This window comes from Dysidea avara, chromosome 15 (assembly GCF_963678975.1).
Source record: "Dysidea avara chromosome 15, odDysAvar1.4, whole genome shotgun sequence".
Classification (NCBI taxonomy): Eukaryota; Metazoa; Porifera; class Demospongiae; order Dictyoceratida; family Dysideidae; genus Dysidea; species Dysidea avara.
In genome coordinates, this window is record NC_089286.1 from 12,480,550 (window position 1) to 12,505,239 (window position 24,690).

At 37.9% G+C, this 24,690-nt stretch overlaps 3 protein-coding genes and 1 long non-coding RNA gene across 4 annotated transcripts; 3 read left to right on the forward strand and 1 right to left on the reverse strand.

Moving 5' to 3' along the window:
• Nucleotides 1-8,024: 8,024 nt before the first annotated feature.
• LOC136245301 (uncharacterized) lies at nucleotides 8,025-8,810 on the forward strand. The gene has a single exon (XM_066036786.1). It carries the CDS (start codon nucleotides 8,025-8,027, stop codon nucleotides 8,808-8,810), a length of 786 nt encoding a protein of 261 aa, XP_065892858.1.
• A 10,320-nt stretch (nucleotides 8,811-19,130) lies between these two features.
• On the reverse strand, nucleotides 19,131-19,749 carry LOC136245643 (uncharacterized). The gene is made up of 3 exons (XR_010696033.1): nucleotides 19,611-19,749; nucleotides 19,282-19,497; nucleotides 19,131-19,229 (listed from the first exon to the last, which is right to left on the reverse strand). It is a non-coding gene; the product is annotated as an uncharacterized lncRNA (long non-coding RNA).
• A 1,142-nt stretch (nucleotides 19,750-20,891) lies between these two features.
• On the forward strand, nucleotides 20,892-22,475 carry LOC136245833 (uncharacterized). The gene is made up of 5 exons (XM_066037307.1): nucleotides 20,892-21,649; nucleotides 21,692-21,805; nucleotides 21,864-22,038; nucleotides 22,100-22,257; nucleotides 22,309-22,475. Exons 1-5 carry the CDS (start codon nucleotides 20,948-20,950, stop codon nucleotides 22,360-22,362), a joined length of 1,203 nt encoding a protein of 400 aa, XP_065893379.1. The 5' UTR covers nucleotides 20,892-20,947; the 3' UTR covers nucleotides 22,363-22,475.
• LOC136245302 (uncharacterized) lies at nucleotides 22,452-23,631 on the forward strand. The gene is made up of 5 exons (XM_066036787.1): nucleotides 22,452-22,481; nucleotides 22,533-22,911; nucleotides 22,964-23,225; nucleotides 23,276-23,463; nucleotides 23,537-23,631. Exons 1-5 carry the CDS (start codon nucleotides 22,452-22,454, stop codon nucleotides 23,629-23,631), a joined length of 954 nt encoding a protein of 317 aa, XP_065892859.1.
• The last annotated feature ends 1,059 nt before the right edge of the window (nucleotides 23,632-24,690 follow it).

Consider the following 24,690-nt stretch of genomic DNA (forward strand, 5'->3'; position numbering starts at 1 on the left):
CAACTTATGGTGTATACTCTTTTCAAGGTAATTCACTTGAGCTTGACAAGTGTGTGTCAGTGGCTATGCTGGGATTTCAATCTGTTGATGATACTGCCAGGGCTAATCAGTTCATGTTCAAGGAAGGTGAAAGCAAGAAGAATTTTTACTGTGGGGACCATTCAGGACTGTGCGAATATCTATTGGAACATTTTTGCCCTCCTACTGGAACTGTATTAGATATGTCATGTGATCCAGCAGGTATGTATGTACTCATACAGCTATATCATATGCATTTGTTGTTAATACAGTGGAGCCTCTCTAAGATGGACATTATTAGAATTTATTGTTGTTCTTTGTAAAGTTGTGTCCTTACTTCAGGGGTTTATAAAGTATAGAGGCTGTCCTCAATTCAGGGGTGTCCTTTAAGAGGGTCCACTGTACACGTAATCTAAACCTTCATTGGTTGTATACAAAGGAATCTTATTATGTAGGTGTCATGGCGGTCACTGCACTTAAGATGGAGCGCAATACTGTTGCTATCTTAGAAAATGATGAATGTTGTGCTTCTGTCTTTGGGAAGCTAACACTTGTTGCAAGTTAACTGACTTGATCAACTTGATAACTAGCATACAATTTCTTTTTGGTGTCAATCGTTATTATTGTTTTATTGTATGCTATTTAGGGTCTCAACTTTGAGTCCTCTGTTTAACTGAGGGTCTCAAATGTGAGTCCTCTGGTTCAACTGGAGTGTCCAATTTGAGTCCTGGTTCAACTAAGGTCTCAAATTTGAGTCCTCTGGTTCAACTAAGGTCTCAAGTTTGAGTCCTCTGGTTCAACTAAGGTCTCAAATTTGAGTCCTCTAGTTCAACTAAGGTCTCAAATTTGAGTCCTCTGGTTTGTGTTCAGATTGTGGGATAGTAAATTGCGTTGAATTCTTGAGTCAGTGTCTGAATGCATTGACTGTTTTCTGGACCCCGGTTCACAGGTAGAGGAACATGTGCATTTCTTTGAGATTAGCACTGATGGATTTTGCTATATTTTTGAGTACCCTGTTCTATCAATGTCTGTAATTAATGAATCTCTTGAGTCCTGCATTCAGCAACAGCTTTGACTTAAATGACTTTTATTGGTTGTCAGAAAGTTTCCTTGATTTCTTGAGAGAACACTACTTTGATTGTGCTTAATTCTTGAGTGATTTTCTCAATAAAATAGCCTTTTTTATTAAAAAATAGATTGGACTATGACAAAATTAATTCCACTGTGTTGTAACTGGGTAACTCCCAGCCAAATTTCACCATTTACAGAGTAACAGAAAAGTAACCAGCTGAAATAGATACAAGTTGTATACTATGCATGTGGGGGTAGAATGGATTTGACAATTAGCATCATATGTGGTAACCATGTAACTGGGTAACCTCCACCCAAATTTCACCATTTACAGAGTAACAGAAAAGTAACCAGCTTAAAATATGCAAGTTGTATACTATGCATGTGGGGGTAGAATGGATTTGACAAGTAGCATCATATGTGGTAACCATGTAACTGGGTAACCTCCAGCCAAATTTCACCATTTACAGAGTAACAGAAAAGTAACCAGCTTAAAAGATGCAAGTTGTATACCATGCACGCAGACCTCTCAACTCACACGGTTTGACCGTGAGACACACGGTTTTGGGCCTGTTCTCACGGTCAAGTAAAGTACCTCACTAGTAATCTCACGGTTAACTTACTGTACAGTAACTTGATCTCACTGAGTCGCAGCCAGGTGTTTTGTCATGGTAGCTGCTTCATGTTCCTTCTCAAGTATAAACTCATAACCGGGTTTACTCAAATAATTATTTTTGTAGGTGCCTAAATAGTAATTATTGTAGCGCACCCTTATGTAGATTACACCATAGATAGCATAGGCGCGCCGCACCTTCTGATACATTAATCTTACACGTGCATAACCACGTGTAAACTTGTGCAAATAATTGAAGTCTTTGAAATGATGGATCCAGATGAACTAAGTTGTAGTTATGCAGATTCTAGATCTGATTCCAGTGATGATTCCTGCTTTGAAGTTGAAGGAACTCCTCCTAAGACTAAGAAGGCAAAGTTGACTAAGTTTGCAGGAGCAGCAAAGTATAAGACCAAGTTCAATCATGACTGGACCAAGGAGTTTCCATTCATCACTTCTGTGTCTGGCGACCAATACAGGTAAATATTACATTGAAGAACATTCTAGCTAAGTTCGTCAAGCCAGCTGTTATAGCAGAGGGTCTGAAAAATGATGATGGTTTACTATCTGTAAACTTTAAAGACAAAGCCAACCGTGTATCTAACAACAACTTGGTAATCGGGTATACTACCAAACGAATTCTTCAACGGCTCCTCGATGAAGGTGACATCTCTCTGTACCAGCAGACTACTTTCTTCGATGCTGATAAAGCTTTCTTCATCAAGGCAACAGAGTATCTGCTGAAGTGGTGCCCTCTAAAAGATGAACTGCTACTCAATTCCACTTGGCTTGACTTTGAAAAACGATTGGAGAAATGCTTTACCTCTGTGGAGTACTTTGTTTTGAAGTATCCGGAAATATTTCCTTGAATGAATCTCGACCAATTACAGGAGCAGTTTCTGAATTACCAATTACTTTCAGAAGCTGAGATTCCCAGAGAAGCAAAGGCACACATTGATGTTTCTGAGGAACACCCATACCGTGTAGATCTTCTGTGGGGCTTTTTACGTGGTGTGAAAAAACCTGGCACAAATTCATTTGAGTTTGATTTGCTCTTCAATGTTGCTGAAGCCGTTATGACGATACCACATTCAAATGCTGGTGAAGAGAGAATCTTTTCCCTGATAAACAAAAATAAAACACCAACCAGAAGCTCGTTAAAGCTTGACGGCACTCTCTCTTCACTTATAGCTGTAAAAACCCACATTGACAATCCTCTTCAGTGGCAACCATCGAAGACTCTTCTTGATAAAGCTAAGAAGGCGACCAGAGCCTACAATGACAAGCACAAGTAGTTAACAACATATAACGAGATTTTTATTAATACATACACTTTAAATCATCCGTATACACCTTGACTTTGTCATTGTGCACTTCAAGTAAACAATAGAAATTAATTACCTAGCGCTTAATAATATCACGTGATGGTACATTCAAAATCCAGGCCGAGGAGACCTGGAGTTCAACTCGTGGTAGCAACTAGAAACAACTATTAAGCTTGGATTAATCAAGGTGCTAACCTAACAAAGGACAGCAATGTTGGTAATTTATGAGTGGAGATGAAGTAAACCTGCCGTCCGAAATCAATAGAAGAATGACCCGGAAAGCTGAATACCAAAGATGAGTCAAAAGGAGGATGAAGCAACGTTTTATAATTGTCCTAGCAGTCCTGTTCAGCAGTATGGTGGTAGTGTAAGCAGAAATGTTATGTTGGCTTAGACAGGCTACACACAGAATAGCGTAGCGAATCAATAAGCTGCAGAAACAGCAGTGTATAGTTACTTAGCTAGGACTTAGTAGTCCACAAACATGCACTTTGAGAAAGTGGTGTATGTGCATGCCCAAATAAATTTGGCATTTTTGAGCCTTCATGAATTTGGGCTCCACGTTTAAGTTATAATTGCATGGGGAGTTTTACAACTGGCTTGGGTCTCACGGTTATGGCTACTTTGAAGTTGAGAGGTCTGTGCACGTGAGGGTAGAATGGATTTGACAAGTAGCATCATATGTGGTAACCATGTAACTGGGTAACCTCCAGCCAAATTTCACTATTTACAGAGTAACAGAAAAGTAACCAGCTTAAAAGATGCAAGTTGTATATTATGCACGAGAGGGTAGAATGGATTTGACAAGTAGCATCATATGTGGTAACCATATAACTGGGTAACCTCCAGCAATATTTCACCATTTACAGAGACAGAAAAGTAACCGGCTGAAATGAAGATGTAAGTTGCATAACATGCATGTGAGTGTACAATGGATTTGACAAGTAGCATCATATGTGGTAACCATGTAACTGGGTAACTTCCAGCCAAATTTCACCATTTACAGAGTAACAGAAAAGTAACCTGCTTAAAAGATGCAAGTTGTATACCATGCACGTGAGGGTAGAATGGATTTGACAAGTAGCTTCATATGTGGTAACCATGTAACTGGGTAACTCTCAGCCAAATTTCATTATTTCTAGAGTAACAGAAAAGTAACTAGCTGAAATAAAGATGTAAGTTGTATACCATGCATGTGAGTATAGAATGGATTTGACAAGTAGCATCATATGTGGTAACCATGTAACCAGCTTAAAAGATGCAAGTTGTATACCATGCATGTGAGTGTAGAATGGTTTTGACAAGTAGCATCATATGTGGTAACCATGTAACTGGGTAACTCCCAGCCAAATTTCATCATTTACAGAGTAACAGAAAAGTAACCAGCTTAAAATATGCAAGTTGTACACTATGCATGTGGGGGTAGAATGGATTTGACAAGTAGCATCATATGTGGTAACCATGTAACTGGGTAATTCCCAGCCAAATTTCACCATTTACAGAGTAACAGAAAAGTAACCAGCTGAAATAAAGATACAAGTTGTATACCATGCACGTGAGGGTCAGCCAAATTTCACCATTTACAGAGTAACAGAAAAGTAACCAGCTGAAATAAAGATACAAGTTGTATACCATGCACATGACGGTAAAATGGATTTGACAAGTAGCATCATAAGTGGTAACCACGTAACTGGGTTGTATACCATGCATGTGACCCAGTTACATGGTTACCAAATATGATGCTACTTGTCAAATCCATTCTACACTCACGTGCATGGTATACAACTTACATCTTTATTTCAGCTGGTTACTTTTCTGCTACTCTGTAAATGGTGAAATTTGGCTGGAGGTTACCCAGTTACATGGTTACCACATATGATGCTACTTGTCAAATCCATTCTACCCTCACGTGCATGGTATACAACTTACATCTTTATTTCAGCTGGTTACTTTTCTGTTACTCTGTAAATGGTGAAATTTGGCTGGAGGTTACCCAGTTACATGGTTACCACATATGAAGCTACTTTTCAAATCCATTCTACCCTCACGTGCATGGTATACAACTTACATCTTTATTTCAGCTGGTTACTTTTCTGCTACTCTTTAATGGTGAAATTTGGCTAGAGGTTACCCAGTTACATGGTTACCACATATGATGCTACTTGTCATATCCATTCTACACTCACATGCATGGTATACAACTTGCATCTTTTAAGCTGGTTACTTTTCTGTTACTCTGTAAATGATGAAATTTGGCTGGGAGTTACCCAGTTACATGGTTACCACATATGATGCTACTTGTCAAAACCATTCTACACTCACATACATGTTATACAACTTGCATCTTTTAAGCTGGTTACATGGTTACCACATATGATGCTACTTGTCAAATCCATTCTACACTCACATGCATGGTATACAACTTACATCTTTATTTCAGCTGGTTACTTTTCTGTTACTCTAGAAATAATGAAATTTGGCTGAGAGTTACCCAGTTACATGGTTACCACATATGAAGCTACTTGTCAAATCCATTCTACCCTCACGTGCATGGTATACAACTTGTATCTTTTCAGCTGGTTACTTTTCTGTTACTCTGTAAATGGTGAAATTTGGCTGGAGGTTACCCAGTTACATGGTTACCACATATGAAGCTACTTTTCAAATCCATTCTACCCTCACGTGCATGGTATACAACTTACATCTTTATTTCAGCTGGTTACATTTCTGTTACTCTGTAAATGGTGAAATTTGGCTGGAGGTTACCCAGTTACATGGTTACCACATATGATGCTACTTGTCAAATCCATTCTACCCCCACATGCATGGTATACAATTTACATCTTTATTTCAGCTGGTTACTTTTCTGTTACTCTGTAAATGGTGAAATTTGGCTGGAAGTTAGTTATCTAAATACAATCTCCACTAGGTTTTTCATTCATGATTTTGCTTGTCGTTCCCAGACTCATGTTTAGAATTACAATTTGGAGTACTGGCTAGTCAGCAATTTGCTGTTGGAGCCCAGTGGCACAGTGTAGCTAGCTACCGCGCTTTATAACATTTTGTTACTTTGTTACCTTCCCAAAACTCAACATCACCCTCTCCACATATCAAGCCACTACTGGATGGTGTTTAAATATTATGCTAACATATTACATTCGATTAATGGACAACCTCTATAAGAGGCAAAATGTACATATATTGATAAGATAATAAAATAGTCAGTTATAAAAATAACTGTTAACCTTCGCCAGCAGGTACTAAAATGTCCATTGTACCCTTTACCAGAAAAAAGGATGTGGTGACAAGTCTAAATTACAAGTATCAATGTTTAAATAATGTTTACATAGCTATTACTTTCAACTTACCTCTCTAGGACATATTAATTTCCATTTGAAATTACTTCTCTTCGAATAGTATCGCTCCAGTAAAGTTTTAGTGGGTAGTTTCAACCTAGCCTAGAACATGGGCAATAAGATAAGGTAAACGAGCTAACGTGAGTAACAAAGGTAACATGAGATAACATAAGTAACAATGGTAATATGAATAACACAGATAACATGGGTAACAAATGGAACAAGGGTAACGGAGAAAACATGGGTAACGAAAATAACTAGGGTAATGAAGTAACAGAGGAAACATGGGTAACACTGGTAACAAAAGTAACATGGCTAACAAATGTAACCAAGGTAACATTAGTGAGAAAGGTAACTATAGTAACTGAGGTAACATATGTAAGAAAGGTTAACAACGGTAACAGAGGTAACATGGCATATAAGAGGTAACATACGTAACAGGAAACATGGATAATAATAGAGAAAACATGGGTAACCAAGGTAACAAAGGTAGTATGAGTAACAGAGGTAACGTGCATAACGAAGGTAACCATTGGAACTGAAGCAACAAGGGTAACAGAGGTAACATTGGTAAAAAGGTAATAGAAGTAACATGAATAAAATAAGTAAAAAATTTGTAACAAAGATAATAGAGGTAACATGAGCAACATAAGTAAAAAAGGTAAAAAAGTTAAAATGGGTAACAAAGATATAACATGGGTAGCAACATGAGTAACAGACATAACATTAGTAACAAAGGTAATAGAAGTAACATTGGTAACAGAGATAACATTAGTAAGAAAAGTAATATGGGTAATAGAGGTAACATGGGTAACAAGAGTTACAGATGTAACATGGGAAACAAAGGTAACAGAGGGAACATTAGTAATGGAGGTAATAAGGGTAGCAGAGGTAACATGGGTAACAAAGGTAACATGGGTAACAAAGGTAACATGGGTAGCAACATGAGTAAAAGAGTAACAGAGATAACATTAGTAACAAGGGTAAAAGAATTTCTCACGTGATTTGTATTGACTGCACGTTGTAGAGTGTAATTGTGAATCAATTGAATCTTGTGTATAAAACACAGTTCATGGTGTTAGAAGTGGCGAAACTGATCAACGATGGCATCTTTTCAGATCGCTCCACCAGAGCAATTTACATTTGACCAGCCAGAAGAATGGCCTAAGTGGATAAGGCGGTTCGAACGCTTCCGCCAGGCTTCGGGACTATCCGCGAAGGAGGACCCCCAGCAAATTAATACATTGATCTATTGTATGGGGGATGCAGCAGACGGTATTTTGACGTCGCTACGTGAGTGATGAAGAACAAAAAGTTTATGATACAGTCAAGACCAAATTGGAAGCGCATTTTGTTAAGAAGCGCAATGTCATTTTTGAACGTACCAAGTTCAATAGTAGAGTACAACAACAAGGCGAGAGTGTGGACTCTTTCATAACAGCGTTACACTGTCTTGTTGAACATTGTCAGTATGGAAATCTACGAAATGAAATGATTAGGGACAGAATTGTGGTAGGCTTACTTGACGAAAATTTGGCAATGAAGCTACAGCTGGACTCCGAATTAACTCTTGAGAAAGCTACAGCAGCAGCCCGACAACATGAATCAGTACGACAGCAATAAGTAGTACGAAGTAGACAAATGCCAACAACTGTTGAGGCTGCTGTCCAGTTTAAGAAGCCACCAGGGAAGGAAACAACAAGCCAGCCCAAGCAACAGTTTCCTTCAACACAGCATGCTTATAAGCAACAGCAGCCAGTATGTACCCGATGTGGTAAGACACCTTTCCATCCTAAATATCAGTGCCCGGCACGCGATGCAGAGTGTCATAATTGTAGGAAAGTTGGGAATTTTCAGTCTATGTTTAGATCTTTCCGAGGCCTATCAGAAATTGAAACAGAACAAACCGGTTATGATTTTTTCCTTTCAATAATTGACAATGTCTCTTCAACTACGAAGTCCTGGACTGCTGATGTTAAGGTGAACGGAGTACCAATCCGCTTCAAAGGTGATACAGGAGCAGATGTGACTGCTATACCACTCAATGACTTCCACAAACTTGCCGATGTGAAACTCCACCCACCAAAGAAAGTACTTCATGGTCCAGCCAAGCATCCTCTAAAGGTGAGCGGTCAGTTTACAGGCACATTGTTATATAAGCAACGTGAGACACAAGGGGAAATTTTTGTTGTTGAAGGGTTGTTACAACTATTACTAGGCTTACCAGCAATTGAATCCTTACATCTTTTGTCAAGAATTAATATGGCTTCTTCTGCAGACAATTTTGTCAATCTATATGCAGATCTATTTAATGGCTTGGGTAGCCTTGCAGTAGAATACCATATCCAGCTCAAACAAAATGCTGTACCATTTGACTTGTGCACTCCAAGGAGAGTTTCCCTGCCATTGCTACCTAAAATAACATAGGCGTAGGAAGCATCTTCAAGTTGGGGGGGGGCATGAGCTATATAAAGTACTGGGGGTCACAGTAATTGTATATTGTTATACTTATTGAGATGGACTGCATGCTGTTGATTGAGGATCAGTCAGCTGCAAAGCAGCTGCAGTCTAGGGGGGTCTGGGGGCATGCCCCCCCAGGAAAATTTTGAAATTTATATGGACATGGATAGGATCTGGAGCAATTTTCAGTCAAACAAATTAGACTTATTTGTATATGTATTCAACTCAGTTATAGGGGGTCTAAGGCCATGTGCCCCCGGGATGTACATGTCTTTTGGAAATTTACTTGCATATGACTGAATTTTTCATAGTCTTTGTAGTAACATGGTTAATCGTTTTACTGTACCTCATGCAGACAGTTAAAAATAAATTTTTTTCAGTGATAGTTTCATTTACTATTGTTAAACATTTCCAAAATATTTTCTTCTTTTATCATTAGCTGATATAAATGTCTTAGCAATGTCTTTCTCATCAACACTATCTGTACGCTCTTTATGTATAAATGTAATGAATGTGTGGTTTAATCTAGATTGAGACATCGTGCTACGCAAGAAGGTCTTCAATCGTCTCAGTGCAGAAAAACTTCTCTCTGCAGTTGAAGTTGTCACAGGTAGAGTGTAGAAGATTTTTAAAAGCTTTATTACTTCTGAGAACATTACTTTCCCAGGTTCATTGATGATATCACAGATAGTTCTTACATTGGTCACTTTTTTATTGGCACCTTACTGTTAGTATTATGTGTTGTAATCAAATCAGGCAACATTGTCAGTTGAATTTTCAATCGAGATAAATCAAGGTCACTGTTGTATATATCAAATTCTTCTGGTAATTCTAAAGCACAAAATTTGCCATTTGCAGAGTCTAGTAAGGTTTTCTCTAAGACTGACATTACAGGTAATCCTCGTTTTTGTTGAAATCTTCGCTTAAGTTCATTAACAAGCAGATCTAATATTTCAAAATACTGTTGCTTGAAATAGCTTTTAGGGTCAGAAAACAGTACAGGAGCTTCTCCATCATCAATCCGATGAGGGGGTCTTCTATATCTGGGTAAAACAGGGTCAGAAGTTAATTCTTTAGCCTCTTCTACTGTTTTAGAGTAAAAGTCAACAAAAGTACTATCAGACCTTAGCCTTGTCAAATATTTTACAGCTAACTCAGTAGCATTGACAGCTTCTTGGATAGTGGTGTCCTTACCTTGTAATGTTAAAGAGAGCTGTTCTGTTCCTGAAAAAATTAAATGAACTAGTTTCAGTCCAAAAAAGGTACTAAATTTATCCATCTGAGCAAGGTAACCTCCAGCTTTTCGACCATAGTCATCATGAGTTTCAGCATTTATCTGTTCTAAAGCAGCTAATAAGTTGGAATAATTACTTAAAACAGCAGATATAGCTGCAGTACGAACAGTCCATCGTGTAGGACATAATGGTTTCAATGAAACAGAACAAGCTCCAAGCTCTTTTTGTACATCTGAAAAAAGTGTTGATCTTTTTGGAGAGAATCTGATTAGCTGGGATATCTCCATAACTAAATCTAGAGCATCCCTAACTACAACACATTTCTTACCTACTGTTTGCAAACACAAATTTGTGCAGTGTGCAAAGCAATGTAGGTATAAAGCTGCTGGAACATCCTTTTCAATTCTAGCAGCAACACCATTTAAGTGACCACTCATGTTGCTGGCACCATCATATGCTTGGCCACGACACTGAGCAATTGGTAAAACATGCTTACCCAAACAACTTTTCAGCTCCCTAGTGATTGTTTCAGCATCAGTTTTTGGGAGTTGAATCAATTCGATTGGGTCTTCATATATACAAAAATCATCATCTACCCATCTGATGCATACAGTTAACTGCTCTTTGTTACTGACATCCGTAGCTTCATCGGCAATGATTGAAAACCAGTGCACTTTTCTAATGTCTGCTATAATGTTTGTTAGCACACTATCAGCTATCAATTTGATTTGATCATTCACTATATCAGGTGACATATACTTGCGTTCTTTGATCCAATTGTTTAATTCACTGCAATCATTGCTTCTGAGGTTCAATAATTGAACAAGATTGTTCTGAATTTCATCATGCCCCCTAATTGCAAGGCCTTGCCTCAATAAGAACTTCAGTGATGATAGCTGCTTAATTAGCATTTGTCGATGGTTCCTCTGTGAAACCATAATTTGCTCATTGTTGAGGGTGTCAACACCCTTTTGGTTTATCAGCTGAATTTTTAAAATAGATTCTTTGTGCAAATCAGACTGAGAATGTTGTGAAAATCTTTCAAGAGCCTTCTTCCAGTTATTAAAACCGTTACTAACAAAAGCATCATCTCCTTTTTTAGCAAAGCACAATAGATTGCTTTCTGCACAGTATCGACACAAAACACAAAATGCTTTGGATTGGTGGTGCATAATGTCAACCATGAGTAGGTAGAATACCAGTTGGGTGAAAAGTTACGACAGCACTTCCCTTGTTGCTGCTGAAACTTGTTAAGCACAGATGGATTAGTGGGTTGAAATGGAGTTAATGACAGCTCACAACATTTAGCTGAGCATTTTTCCACAGAAGTAGGCATGCTGTTCATTTGAACATCTCTGCTGGTGGTGGTGCAGCTGCTGGTGGTAGTGGTGATGGTGCTGCTGCTGGTGGTAGTGGTGGTGGTGCTGCTGGTGGTGGTGCTGCTGCTGCTGGTGGTAGTGGTGGTGCTGCTGGTGGTGGTAGTAGTGGTGGTGCTGCTACTTTGCTGAGCAGTAAATTGATCAGCAATGTTTCTATCACTAGGAATGGAACTCTTCCCCCTGACACTTGATGAAGGCTCATTATTTGTGCTGCCACTGGAACGTTTGCTAGCAAAACAAAGTGTTCCCTGCTTAATTTTTTGGCAGCTGGTGGCTTGATAGAGCACACCTGTTTATATAATTTAATAATAATAAGCCATCAGATACACACCAAACAGTTACCTCTTGCTCTTCTAGGTGCTCTTCTGTTGATTCCATCACAAATTCCATAAATTTACTCACTATTTATAGCAATTCCAAATAATGCATAAAATAATTTTAGGGGTGCTTGTTGCCACGTAACGAAAATGAGACGAGGCCATTGCAGAATAAGGCAACCAAGGAAACTCGTGAGTGCTAGTTATGTACGCATATTTCGATTATATTGTATTGCTAACCAGCTAGTCCCTTCATATTGATAGTGAAAATTAGTTTCTTTTTCAACCATGGTCTTGTATTTCAACTTCCCAATTGTTGGGGGGGCCATGGCCCCCCTGGCCCCCCTGCTTCCTACGCCTATGAATAAAGGCTGAGCTTACTAGGATGGAAGACATGGGGGTTATTAGCAAGGTAGAAGCACCCACTGAATGGTGTGCAGGTATGGTGGTCGTACCGAAACCCGATGGTAATATTTGTATATGTGTTGACCTCACCAAGCTGAATGAAAGTGTTTGCAGGGCAAAACATATTCTTCCTTCCGTTGAACAAATTCTGGCTCAGTTAGGAGAGTCCAAAGTATTTACAAAACTAGATGCCAATGCCGGTTTCTGGCAAATTAAGCTCTCAAAAGATTCATCTCTCCTAATTACCTTTATCACGCCTTATGGCAGATTTTGTTTTAACCGGCTCCCCTTCGGCATAACATCAGCGCCCGAATTCTTTCAGAAGCAAATGTGTAAGATCCTAGATAGCTTTCCTGGAGTACTATACATGATAGATGATGTCCTTGTGCATGGCAAAAGCCAGATTGAACATGATCAGAGATTGAGGGCAGTTTTAGACCGTCTACGTACAGCAAATGTCACACTAAATAAAGCTAAATGTGAGTTTTCCAAGGATAGTGTCAAGTTCTTAGGTCAAATCAATGATCAATCAGGCATACGACCTGAAGGTCAATGCAATACAAACTATGAATGAGCCAACTAACACCACAGAGCTGCGTCGGTTCCTAGGTATGACCAATCTACTCAGTAAATTTACACCTCATTTGTCAAACATCACCAAGCCTTTACTTGACTTGTTGAGTACCAGAAATTCGTGGATGGGATCCTGTGCAACAAGAAGCTTTTTATGCAATAAAGCAACAACTCGGTTCTGCCCCAGTTTATATATAATTATTTTTTTTATGCTACAGTAATGTATAATATAGTGGCTGCATTTATATATACATAAATAAGTGACAACTTACAGAGTATGGCATCCATTGTCTCTTCATCAAGAGCTGGCAGTTTTCCCTTCTTCCCACGTACTGTACTGGTTCGGAGCTCATCCACTGTAAAAAGCTCATCCATTAAAAATCTTAAACTTTTTATCATCACCCCCATATTCTTGACCAATTCGATCTTCTGGATTGGTATCTATAATATTTTGTAAATGTACAAAAATGAGCTTCATATACTACATAATTATGGGATTGCTTTCAAATCCGCGAATTTTTTATTTTAACATTGCTCGAAATATTACCACTCGAAATATTTAGGCTAAGTACGGTAATGAACTCATTGCATAATACTTTGTAAAGTGTGTAATGCATGATTAAACATTAAGCAAAAATGTTTTATAATTTCAGTCAAAGTACCACCAGTGTGACGAATTACCTCTTGCTATGAATCAGGATAACGTGGAAATAGCATCAGGTGCACAGAATAATCTTGATGGAAACAGTGATGAACTTTTTTGCGATGAATTGGGTGTCTACAACGACAGTGATGACAGTAGTGTCACAACAGAATTACAGCCAGATTGTGGGTTAGACTTGACCAATGACAGTTGATGAAGACCACCAAGTAACATCTGACATTCATCACCAATTCACTCGCAAGAAATCAAGTGCACATGAAATTGAAGACATTTGTGATGGAGTTGAGTACCAGGCTCACATGCAGCCAGGTGGCTTTTTATCTGATTAACATAATATTCATTTACATGGAATACCGATGGTGTGCCAGTATTCAAATCCTCTAAGTACAGAATCTGGCCTTTGTATTTTGCAATCAATGAATTGCCTCAACAGAAAAGGTGGTCCAGTGACAATGTCTTACTTGTTGGATTATGGTTCGGACCAACAAAGCCAAACATGCTAACATTTTTTAAGCCATTCATTGATAAATGAAACTTGATGTAGTAGAACACTTCAGAGAAGGTAGCCTTGGTGAGTTTGTTAGAGAGCTATTTGAAAACAACAAGCCTATATTTGAAATTGCGAGACATCACCGTGACTCTTTCGTCTCGCTTTATGACGAATGTAAAAAGTTGAAGAATTCGTGTATGGAGTTCCAGCGGCACTGGCATGCACATTGCAGGGCTTTCCTTCTTGAAGAAAAGTACACACTGGACGACATTAGTTTGAAAGAATCTGATACTGGATATACCAGGGTACTTGCGGTTTCGTGATAAGGGATACGTGTATTTTCCAGAGAGCAGTTTGATACCATTCTTCCATAACTTTGATAGGAATTTAGAGAGCAGACCAATTTCTAGTTGGTACTTCTTCAATGTTGCTTGGGCAATAGCTGCTATTGCATACCATTATTTCCTTTTAGAATAGCCTGTGCTATTCCCAGCATTCTGGACCATACCTTTAAATTGGTAGGGCCTTCATTCAAGGATAAATGTTTAGCTAGTTTCAGTAAAACTCTGCATTTAATCGAACATTAAAATTCATGAATACAACACCAAATGGTGAGATTCAAATAGTACCATCAGCCTTGTAATCAAGATGGGTGTGTATTACATGTAGAGTGTGGCTTTTGTCTGAGGAAATACAGTAGTGGCTGTATTTTTTTCTTTTTAAAAGTTGAGTACACCTGTAGCTTGGTGTCATTGGATGTACATACACCTTTGATACAAATATTATTACAGGGGAACCTGGTTACCTTTTAGGCCAACATGCCTCTGCCTTAATAGGCAGGTGAATGCTTTATAAATTTGGATTAGTGTACTAAAGGAATTGACAATTGGTCTTGAAGGAGATGGTTTTCTATACAGATGGCTGCTAAAACAGTAACTTGGGGAATTTGTTGATTTTCTGTTGTTGGTATGTAAATGGGGCAGGTGTAAGTGGCAAATTACTGCCAGCTAAGCACATTATTTGTTTTTCCTCAGGTTGCACATGACAAGATCGACAAGTACAGTGGTTGAAGGAAGAATTTCTTATCGAATTGTTTAAACTCCTCCCTGATGTTGAGTTTGATACCAGCAGCAAAGATGCTATGGCAACTATCTATGATGAGATAGCAAGAAAACTGTGCAACACCAGGATCCAAGAGTTTCTGTCAGCTACAAAACAAGATCTAGCTGTAAAAAAAAGGATTAGCATCTACGGTTGATGTAAATTATTTTACGCACAACTCTACCAATATTTAATTTTAACAAACAACAGCAATTATACCAAACTGAGTGTATTGTGTCAAGACATGTGACTATCATACTTCTTCTTCAATGGGAGTTGCATGTAACTTAAGAGTTTCATCTCTATTATCCAGCCCCACTATGATGATCTGCTGTGACATAGTTACATCTGGATGCACATCTGGCTGTGACATAGTTACAGGAGTCCAGTTTATCACCAGCATTAATCTGGTTAAACAAACTTTCTACAGCAGAGCCAGATATGCGCAACAGCGAGAAGAAATATCCTGGGTACTTCTGCAAGAAATACTTGCAAAAAGCTCTAAATCTATAAATGTCTATTCGCAACAAGTCCCATGCTAAATACAAAATACAAATGCATGAAATTACAAACCACACAGAAATAAAGGTACTTACTTTGCCATGAGAGAAAGGCCTTTTGAGTTGCAGAAGTGTGTGAAAATTTTGTGATCAGATGGACAGAGTCAACAAAAAATCTATTTACCTTCACTAAGTAATGTGGACAACCAAGTAGTAAAATATTGGTATCCTTCTTCGATTCTTTTAAGGACAGGAGAATCCAGAGAAGTGATCCTGTAATGGGAAAGAAAGCCACTTTCAAACAAATTGTGGCAAGCTAGCAAGTACTGCAATGTCTCTTGAGTCATGGCAGCATTTACTGGGGGTGGATCTTGGTGAATATAGCAGTACAATTCACCCAAAACTTGTTATTGCTATGAAAAATTAACATGAAATTATATTTAAAAAGTATTTTATCCATACTTGCATAATTTTGGCAGGTGAGACATTCAGTTTTGTCCATGCATCTCTGACGCAGTTCACTTCCTTCAACCTGGGCACCATTTGAGTTTGCTGTTGCTTAGCCCTGGAAACTTCACGTTGATACATTGCAACAATGGTGTCCCACCCAAAGGCACAGTGCTGGCTGCCTTGTTTGAAAAGCTTGGTCCACCTCTTTTGGAGGAAAAGAGAGCAAGAACAAGTTTCGACAGAATTGTATTCGCATATACACCATGATCCACCACCAGCTGATGTTGACGCAGTAGTGGAGACCCACAAATTCTTAAGAAGCATGCAATTTGCTTTTTGAAAGGGGTTTCCTAAGCCATGAGAGTCAGTTGCAAAATGGATATCAGTACTTTACATCTCGGCTCTCAACACTGCTGATGAAGGTACACAGCAAAAAAAGGAGTTGTCAAATTAACATAAAAATATGTCATATTGATGCATTTTATATAACATGTAGCTCTTGTAATATTAGCAAAAGGCATTTGTTACAATAACAATTTTCATAATGAAATTTCAACAACTACTATGTAAAAGTGAACATTAACCATGTAAATATAACACCCAAAATAGCAATAATAACAAAGTTCTATACAGAGGTTTATCATTCTGTGTTATTTTAACAATTGTGTTGCTACTTTAACAAAGTAGCTTTGACAAACATTCAGTAATTTTAACATACATTCAGTAGGTTTAACAAACATTAATGTTAATTTAACCATTCATAATACACACCTATGTGTTGATTTAGCATTACGGATGTGTTGATTCAGCAGTGCAGATGTGTTGATTTAGCATTGCAGATGTGTTGATTTACAGTGTTGGGCAAGTTACTTTGTAAAAGTAACTAGTTACATATTACATATTACTTGCAACAGAACTATTTAGTTACAGTTACATATTACCCATAAAATAAAGTAACTGTAATAATATTATATTACTTTGTGTCCACAGCCTTAAGCTGTCACGTGTGAAACTACCACCTTATCACGTGACATGATTAATGTGCAAATCTTGGTTATAAGTAAGAAGTTAGTGAATAAGCTTCATTCAGTAGGCCTCGTTACTTCGTTGTGGTTAGGCGTTACTCAGAGGATTACTAACGAGATTACTAACTTCGTTACTTTTAGTAATAATATTACGTCATATTAGACTCGTTACAGTAATTATATTACTTAGGTAACGCGTTACGTTTGTAAGTAAAGTATCTTGCATTATATTACCTGTTTTCATAGCGTATTTCGTTATATTACTTCGTTACCACAAAAGTAATAATATTACGTAACGCGTTACATAAGTAACGCGTTACTCCCAACACTGTTGATTTAGCATTACAGATGTGTGGTGTTGCACCGATAATCGGTTCAATAATTGGTATCGGGCCGATATTGGCTACTAGCCGATTAATCGGTTTTGATTAAATCAAGGCCGATGTTAATCTCCACTGCGCTATGTAGTATAATGATGTGGGGGAGGCTAGACATAAGTTATTTGGCATTTTAATTAAGTTATGTGTTAATGGTTTAGCGGTGACTACAAGCCATGCCCATAATAAACTGTCAGGGTTTAGGCCATGCCCAACAATAAACTGAGGTTTTTAGGTTTCTATGTAGTACCAGCCACTTGTCTCAACTGTATAGCAGTAGTAAAATGTACTTAAAACCTGTTTACCATGAGTAACTTTTACTTGTGGTATACATCTAACTTTACATTTTAGCCTAGAATGAGCTGTATATCAATGGTCTTGTCACTAATATGAGCCATTTAATAATGATGAAGATGAGTGTTAGTGTTATTAGTGTATATCGGATCGGTTATCGGTATCGGCTAATTCTGTTGCTTAATATCGGTTATCGGAATAATTGGCTAATTTGGATATCGGTGCAACACTACAGATGTGTTGATTCAGCATTGCAGATGTGTTGATTTAGCATTACGGATGTGTTGATTTAGCATTATGGATGTCAGTACAGCTACTTCCAACATGTCATTTATACACAAAGATATGCTGTCATTTTAGCTAACACAATACATTTTAGCTAACAATATGCTATCATTACATAGTATTGAATAGTTCTGTTACTTTATTTCACATATTTTGTAAGAGAGAAATCACATATCACATACTGTAAACTGAGTACACTGTAGTCACTGTTCAGTCTTTACTAGTAGCTGCTGTAATTGCAACCATGAAACTGGAAAGAGAAGGTGACTTCCTTCTCTACAGGCTATGTAATTGTGAACAAAGAAATTTATTACACTGCCAGTCAATATGTGGAAGTAAAATGTAGAAAGTGGTCTCTAAATAGTAACACACCCCAACAGATTTTGTTATGTCATACATAATCAACCGTGGTAATATCAACCATTGGGCCTTATAAACTATGCATATGATATATTAAACGTTGTGTCACAACAGGAGCCCATGCAGAATCATTACAAAATACACAGTGGCACTTATATTTTATGGGCACCTACATGATTACAGTAAATCCAACTTACTGGTACATTAATTAGAAGAAATGGTATAACAGTGTAACGATCTTTGCTTCCTTGTTTCTTTCTTTTTGGCACTAAAAATGATGCCACACACTTCAGCGCTGCTATATGTTCAACTTCAGTGAGATTATCTGTGGAAACTGTTAAAAAATGTATGAATATATGCACACATGTGATATCAAGCTTACCATCACAATCATCACCCAACTCTTCCAGAATTTGCTTCAGTTCCTTGGTTTGAAATGGTATTGCTCTGCTATACGACAGAATAACTCCAACAAATCTCTTCCACTTTTCCTCAAATTGTTCCATCATACCTTCAGACTGACAAATCATGTCCATCTCGTATGCAACCTGTCAAGTAGTATATAATAAACAAGTGGGATACAAAAGAGGGAACGTACAAATATAAGTCTGCTCAAACATTGATACTCTTTCATGATCTCTGAGACTGGCCGCTCTGAATGACGTATCCATTCTCTGCGGTGTAAGAAGGTCCTTGACATCAGCTCTTTTACTCCATCAGCTGAAGCCTTTTTGTCTTTAAACTTTGTCCACTCCGTTTCCGACAGTTCCATGTTTCGTGCATGAGTTTCTGCATCTTCAGGTTCACCGACAATTGTAGAGTAATGATGATTGGCAGACGTCTTCTTTTTTGGTTTAGGTTCACTCGTTGCATTTGCTGGTTTACAGTTACAATTTTGGCATCTTACGTACATGAATTGTGCCCAGGAATGCTGTGTGGATAAAACAAATGAATCAGAAACAATAGTAGTGTTACTGACTAACATATTCTTTTAAGAAAGGGAATTTCTGTACAAGAGCCTTTCCCACTTGTTCACAATCATGCACACTGGCTTTGGATACGTGGGCAAGAATCATAGTTGACAATACCCTGACCATGTAACGCTGATCATCAGAATAAAGATCCTTTTTGGCCAAATTCTGTTCAGTGGTTTGTCTGAAGACTGGGATTGGAAAAGGATCAGGAAGGCTATTACTTCCCTACATAAAGAAAGTATCCATTTATACATGAACATACACAAACTTAGGTATGACCACTATTAAACAAGCATAACTTAAACATAAAAAATGAGGTGGTTGTGTGTTTTAGTTACCTTTACTGCAGCTGGCTGCATTGATGACTGTAGCAAAGTACAATGGAAGACAACACAGACTGCCTTAAAAATACCTTCGAGTGCTGAGATGCAACACTAGAAGTAGGTGATCCAGGAGAACTATCACATGACAGAATTGATGTCTACACATGCACAAAACTCATGCTAAAGTAATATCAAAGATTATTTACCTATCGACTGCTGCTGCCAGGCAGACTACCAATTGTTGACTCTCCATGTTTATCCTATAATGAAACTTATTTTAAACACACATAAAATATAACACATACGTATAGGAAGGGTACCATATAAGCAGAAATTTTGGTGATCAGAATATTTGGCATTTGCATAATAATTTGTAATTAGCAACAGATTAACTTGATGAAATGCATCACTAATACCATTGGGACTCCAGAAAACACAGAATACATACTTTTTATTCTAACCCTTTTATAGATAGGTAATATACTGCTCACTTTGTAGCAACTCTTTCAAGTACCCAATCGTGATTGTTGAATCCAAGGCGGCAAGCTTTTAATAGAATGTGCACAAAACTAACCACTCTAGAACAATCTAACTAAGCTAAAGAATAACACAAAAGTGAACATGTACATGCTGATTAAATAGCACACTGATATGTAATCAGACACTCTGACAAGATTTCTGGGCCTGTACAGTATACTAAAAATCCAGGAAGTAACGTAATATAGAAAATGGAACATTTTAATGCTGGTAGTAAACAGATGTGAGCAGTGCACAGGAAACCGAGTGGACTTAGCAAGCTGCACAAAAGTGGCCATGGGTCAAAACAAATTTCCCTTCAAATGGATTTCTTTTACAAACCTGTTGTAAATTTGTCTTCTCCATCTCAGCCTTGATTGCCCTATACACTTTAATTCGTTGCCCAAACTTTGGTAGAATATCCTTCAAACAGTCCGGGCCAACTTGACAACCAACCGCTCCAATCAAGGCTTCTCCATCCATTTCTTGAACTACAACGTTACAACACATAGCAGAACATACGCAGGCATCCCAGTGCCATAGTGCCTTCAAAACATTGCTGAATGTCGTCCTTAAAACCTTGACAGCTCAGCCAACTCACTACATCAGTCACCGGCATGTCTTCGCTTAAACTGGAGTCTTCCATATTGACACAAGAGCTGCGAGTGTTCGTAGCAAGGGGTATCGGGGGATATAATGATTTGTGACAAATCACAACGAAACAACGTGCTTTAGCGCGCGCTTTTTAATGGCGGTAAATTTTAGTAAACTATATCGTTTTTCTTAAACTGTTCCATGTTTTAACTATTTCGAGATGTTATACATCTCTTAATTTGATGGAGGAGGCAGTATCCTATCGTTGTTCGTGCTGCAGTTTTTGTTGTTTGTCATGGAGGGAGTTTTACCGACACAGATTTCTTACCCATTCTAATGAATTCAATTTTATGATGAGATGCTTTGTTGAAGGATGCTCCCAAACTTTCCGATGCTACTCGACATTTGCTTCTCACCTGTTTCGTAAGCACTGTGGAGCAGACCTTGAGAGTGAGGCTAAAAAATCGGCACACAGCAGTTATGTCAGGCCAGAAGAAAACTTCCCCCAGACAAGCCAGTCAGAATATTCTCTGGTTGTAGAAGATGAACTTGAGGAAGACATATGTAGCATGGATTTAAGTAATGCAGTTGACTTTAGTAGTGCAGATGAGATTAGTGATCTTTCATGGGTGGACCCTCCTCCAAGTACAGATGTCAGTCCAAATTCTAACAGGTTGTCACACTTTGCTGCATTGTTTTTGCTTAATGTTAAGGAACGTTACCAGCTAATTCAATCTTCTCTTAATTTTATTACTCAGCAAATACAACAAATGATTTCTTTTACAATTGATGACATAGCTGAGGTTATTCATAAATTCTGTAGTGAGCAGGGGGCAAGTGAAATTCCTCTCACTGAACAGTTGGAATCCTTCAGAAATCCTTTTTTGCATGTACAAACAGAATACATGCAAAATAAGTATTATCGTGAAAATTTCAACTTAGTGGTAAGTTTCTCTTAACCCATTAACTTTGTGCTTTTATGATAGGAACCAGTTACAGTCAGCCTTGGGGATGTAGTGTCAGGGGATGAAAACTTTCAGTATGTGCCATTATTGCAAGGATTACAACGATTTCTTGAGCACCCAGAAGTCTTTGATGAGGTACATAATATTATGAATAATATATGGTACAACTTAGCCATAATTTGTTATTGTATAGGTGCTACGGGATAACAGAAGATGTGATGGCCTTATTGGTGACTACTGTGATGGCCATTTTATTACTGACAACGCTTACTTTCAAGAGATACCCAATGCTCTGCAGCTTGTAATGTATTACGATGAAGTTGAGACTTGTGATGTGTTAGCAAGTCATAGAGGTGTTCACAAATTAGGTACTATGTGCATTTTTATGTGCAGTCTGTGTGCATCAGTACCAATGGTATGCACATGTAGGTGTGTTTTACTATACCATTGCTAATCTTCATCCTGCATTGCGATCCACCCATCGCTGCATCCAACTTATAGTAGTTGTTACACATCCATTATTGAAGAAGTATGGATTTGGAGAAATTTTAAATCCCTTTATCAAAGATGTCAAAACACTATACAAGGTACAATATATAATGTAATGTGCATTATACTTTGTTATTTTGCTGTACTAGGATGGTATCATTGTGGTAAACAATGGATGTCAGAACCGTTTTATGGGACTGTGATTGCTTTTTTGGCAGACACAGTTGCTGCCCAAGAAATTGGTGGGTTTAAAATTGGTGTAAGTTTTGCATTGCGCAAATGTAGAGTATGCATGGCTACTGACAAAATGATACAAAGGAAGGTATATTATTTGTGCGTATTGTGTAGTACTTACAAAGTCTTCCTATGTTAGTTCAATGAATCTGAATTTACTTTACGAAGCCCTCATAGCCATGAGTACCACTGCTCTTTGCTACTTGGAAATTTTGCAGAACATGATTCTATTACATATGGAGTTAATCATGACAGTGTTTTGAATGATATTCCTGATTTTAATGCGGCAAATGGTCAAATGCCACAGGATGCTATGCATATTCTACCGGAAGGAGTTCTGCCATTTGAATTGAAATTGATGCTGAAAGTTTTTGTTTCTGATAAGCACTACTTTGAACTGGACGATCTGAATGAAAGACTGAACAGATTTGTGTTTGGAAGAAATGAGTCAAGAACTAAGCCTCCAAAAGCATTTGAACGAAAACATGTTATGGGTGATGCTAGCTTGAGGTTGTCTGGTTAGTGAGAAAGTGTATTTATATAGTCCTTATTTTTTTTCGAAATTCTCAGCATCACAAGCTTGGACCTTTGCTACTATTTTACCATTACTGATTGGTCACAAAATTCCTGAAGATGACCTAAATTGGGAATGCTATTTATTGCTGTTGGAAATACTGCAGGTCTCTACAGCTAAAGTTTCATCAGTGCCATCATCTCATTATTTAGCAGCTCTAATAAATCAGTACCATCAGCTCTTTGTTCATTGCTATCCTGGAGTTAAACTCATCCCCAAAACACATTACTTACTACATTTCCCAAATCAGATTTGCAGGTAGGTTTTATGTGCTTACATATGTAATGTACATGATATGTGACTGGTAGATTGGGACCACTTGTAACTTCCTGGTGTATGCGAATGGAGGCCAAAAATTCATATTTCAAGAAAGCAGGAAGGATTGCAAACTTTAAAAACATTGCTTTCTCTGTAGCCTCCCGTCACCAAAGATTGATATGTGGTTATTTGCAGGCTAACAAGTTTTTCGGATATGATGAATTGCAGTGTGGACCATGTAAGTGATATTAATGTTGCAAATGTGCATGTTAAATGAGGTAACAGAAGCTTTATATTCTGTATTATGCTAGGTCAAGGATTGCTATCAGTTTCTGCACATCCAAAAAGAGACAAAATACTGTGCTTTCTCCAGGATTTGCACCCAGACACTGTAATTTCACAGTAAGTTGTGTAATTAGTATTTCAAAGGACCAAGTAGTAAAAATTAAGTCAGATTGGAAATGCCTACTTGTAACTTGACAGAAATTCCTGGTCTCCTATATATACGATGCCATTTTCCACTTTCAACAGTATTATTCTAACATGCACCTATTCAGTGTTGTACAATTGTGAGAGGGGTGCAGTATGTACTTGGTTGTCTGTACCTACCCAAACTTTTCCATTAGCAAAATAGCATTTTGTCACACATAATTGGTAATTTTTTTTCATTTAACATTTCATTTGTCCAAAGCACACCCGAGCGCTGATATTGGCCTTGCTCACTCTTGGTAATCTTGCAATCATTCCCATAAAACTCATCTCTCCACTCTGATTGTTTTTTTCTGATTTCCCAATCATTAACCCAGCCAACTCTGATGCTTCATACCGACAGTTTTACAAAGGTGATACTGCAAAAACATTGCTAGTGAATACTTGTCATCATGAGAAAGCTGAGCCACCCATTCTTCACAAAAACACTTCAGATTGATGATGCATGTTGGATTGTAGGCTGGAATTCAACTCAAATGAAGGGTCTACATTTTCATCATCAGTGTTGGCAGCTTCAGACGAAAGATTGAGCAAGTCTTCCATGGCCTTGGGTTCTCTCCGGTGTCTCCAAACACGCAGCCGCTTTAGGCGATCTCTAGCGTTCTCCAAGTTTACAGAACCATTGCTCTGTCTTTTCCTCTTCTTTGGCATGTTAAAAACTCGATAGGATGTCGAAGAAACAACAGAAAACAATTGAGCATGTCCGCGAGTATTACATATACTGACATCATAAGCGGAATAAAAAAAAAATTCTTAATACAATTTTTTTTTGCGGGCGATCGCGTAACTCTATAATCCATGGTCACATTCGCACAATATTTGGTGGTTTTATAAAAGGCATGTTATTATAATGAACAGCATAAGAAATAACTAGCCACAGCTTTTAACAAGAAATATATGCTCATATTTCTATTTTGGTCGTTTATGCCTTGGTGCACTATATTTCAATTGCAGTATAGAGATTTGTGATTTATGC

What these genes read in the sequence shown, in the direction of transcription:
- LOC136245302 (XM_066036787.1), top strand. Translation starts at nt 22,452, where the DNA reads ATGGCTACTGACAAAATGATACAAAGGAAG. An exon ending in TTCCCAAATCAGATTTGCAG is followed by an intron (nt 23,226 to 23,275) that starts GTAGGTTTTATG and finishes TGTGACTGGTAG; the next exon opens with ATTGGGACCACTTGTAACTT. An exon ending in TGAATTGCAGTGTGGACCAT is followed by an intron (nt 23,464 to 23,536) that starts GTAAGTGATATT and finishes GTATTATGCTAG; the next exon opens with GTCAAGGATTGCTATCAGTT.
- LOC136245301 (XM_066036786.1), top strand. Translation starts at nt 8,025, where the DNA reads ATGCCAACAACTGTTGAGGCTGCTGTCCAGTTTAAGAAGCCACCAGGG.
- LOC136245833 (XM_066037307.1), top strand. Translation starts at nt 20,948, where the DNA reads ATGGAGGAGGCAGTATCCTATCGTTGTTCGTGCTGCAGTTTTTGTTGT. An exon ending in GTGAAAATTTCAACTTAGTG is followed by an intron (nt 21,650 to 21,691) that starts GTAAGTTTCTCT and finishes CTTTTATGATAG; the next exon opens with GAACCAGTTACAGTCAGCCT. An exon ending in TAGAGGTGTTCACAAATTAG is followed by an intron (nt 22,039 to 22,099) that starts GTACTATGTGCA and finishes ATGCACATGTAG; the next exon opens with GTGTGTTTTACTATACCATT.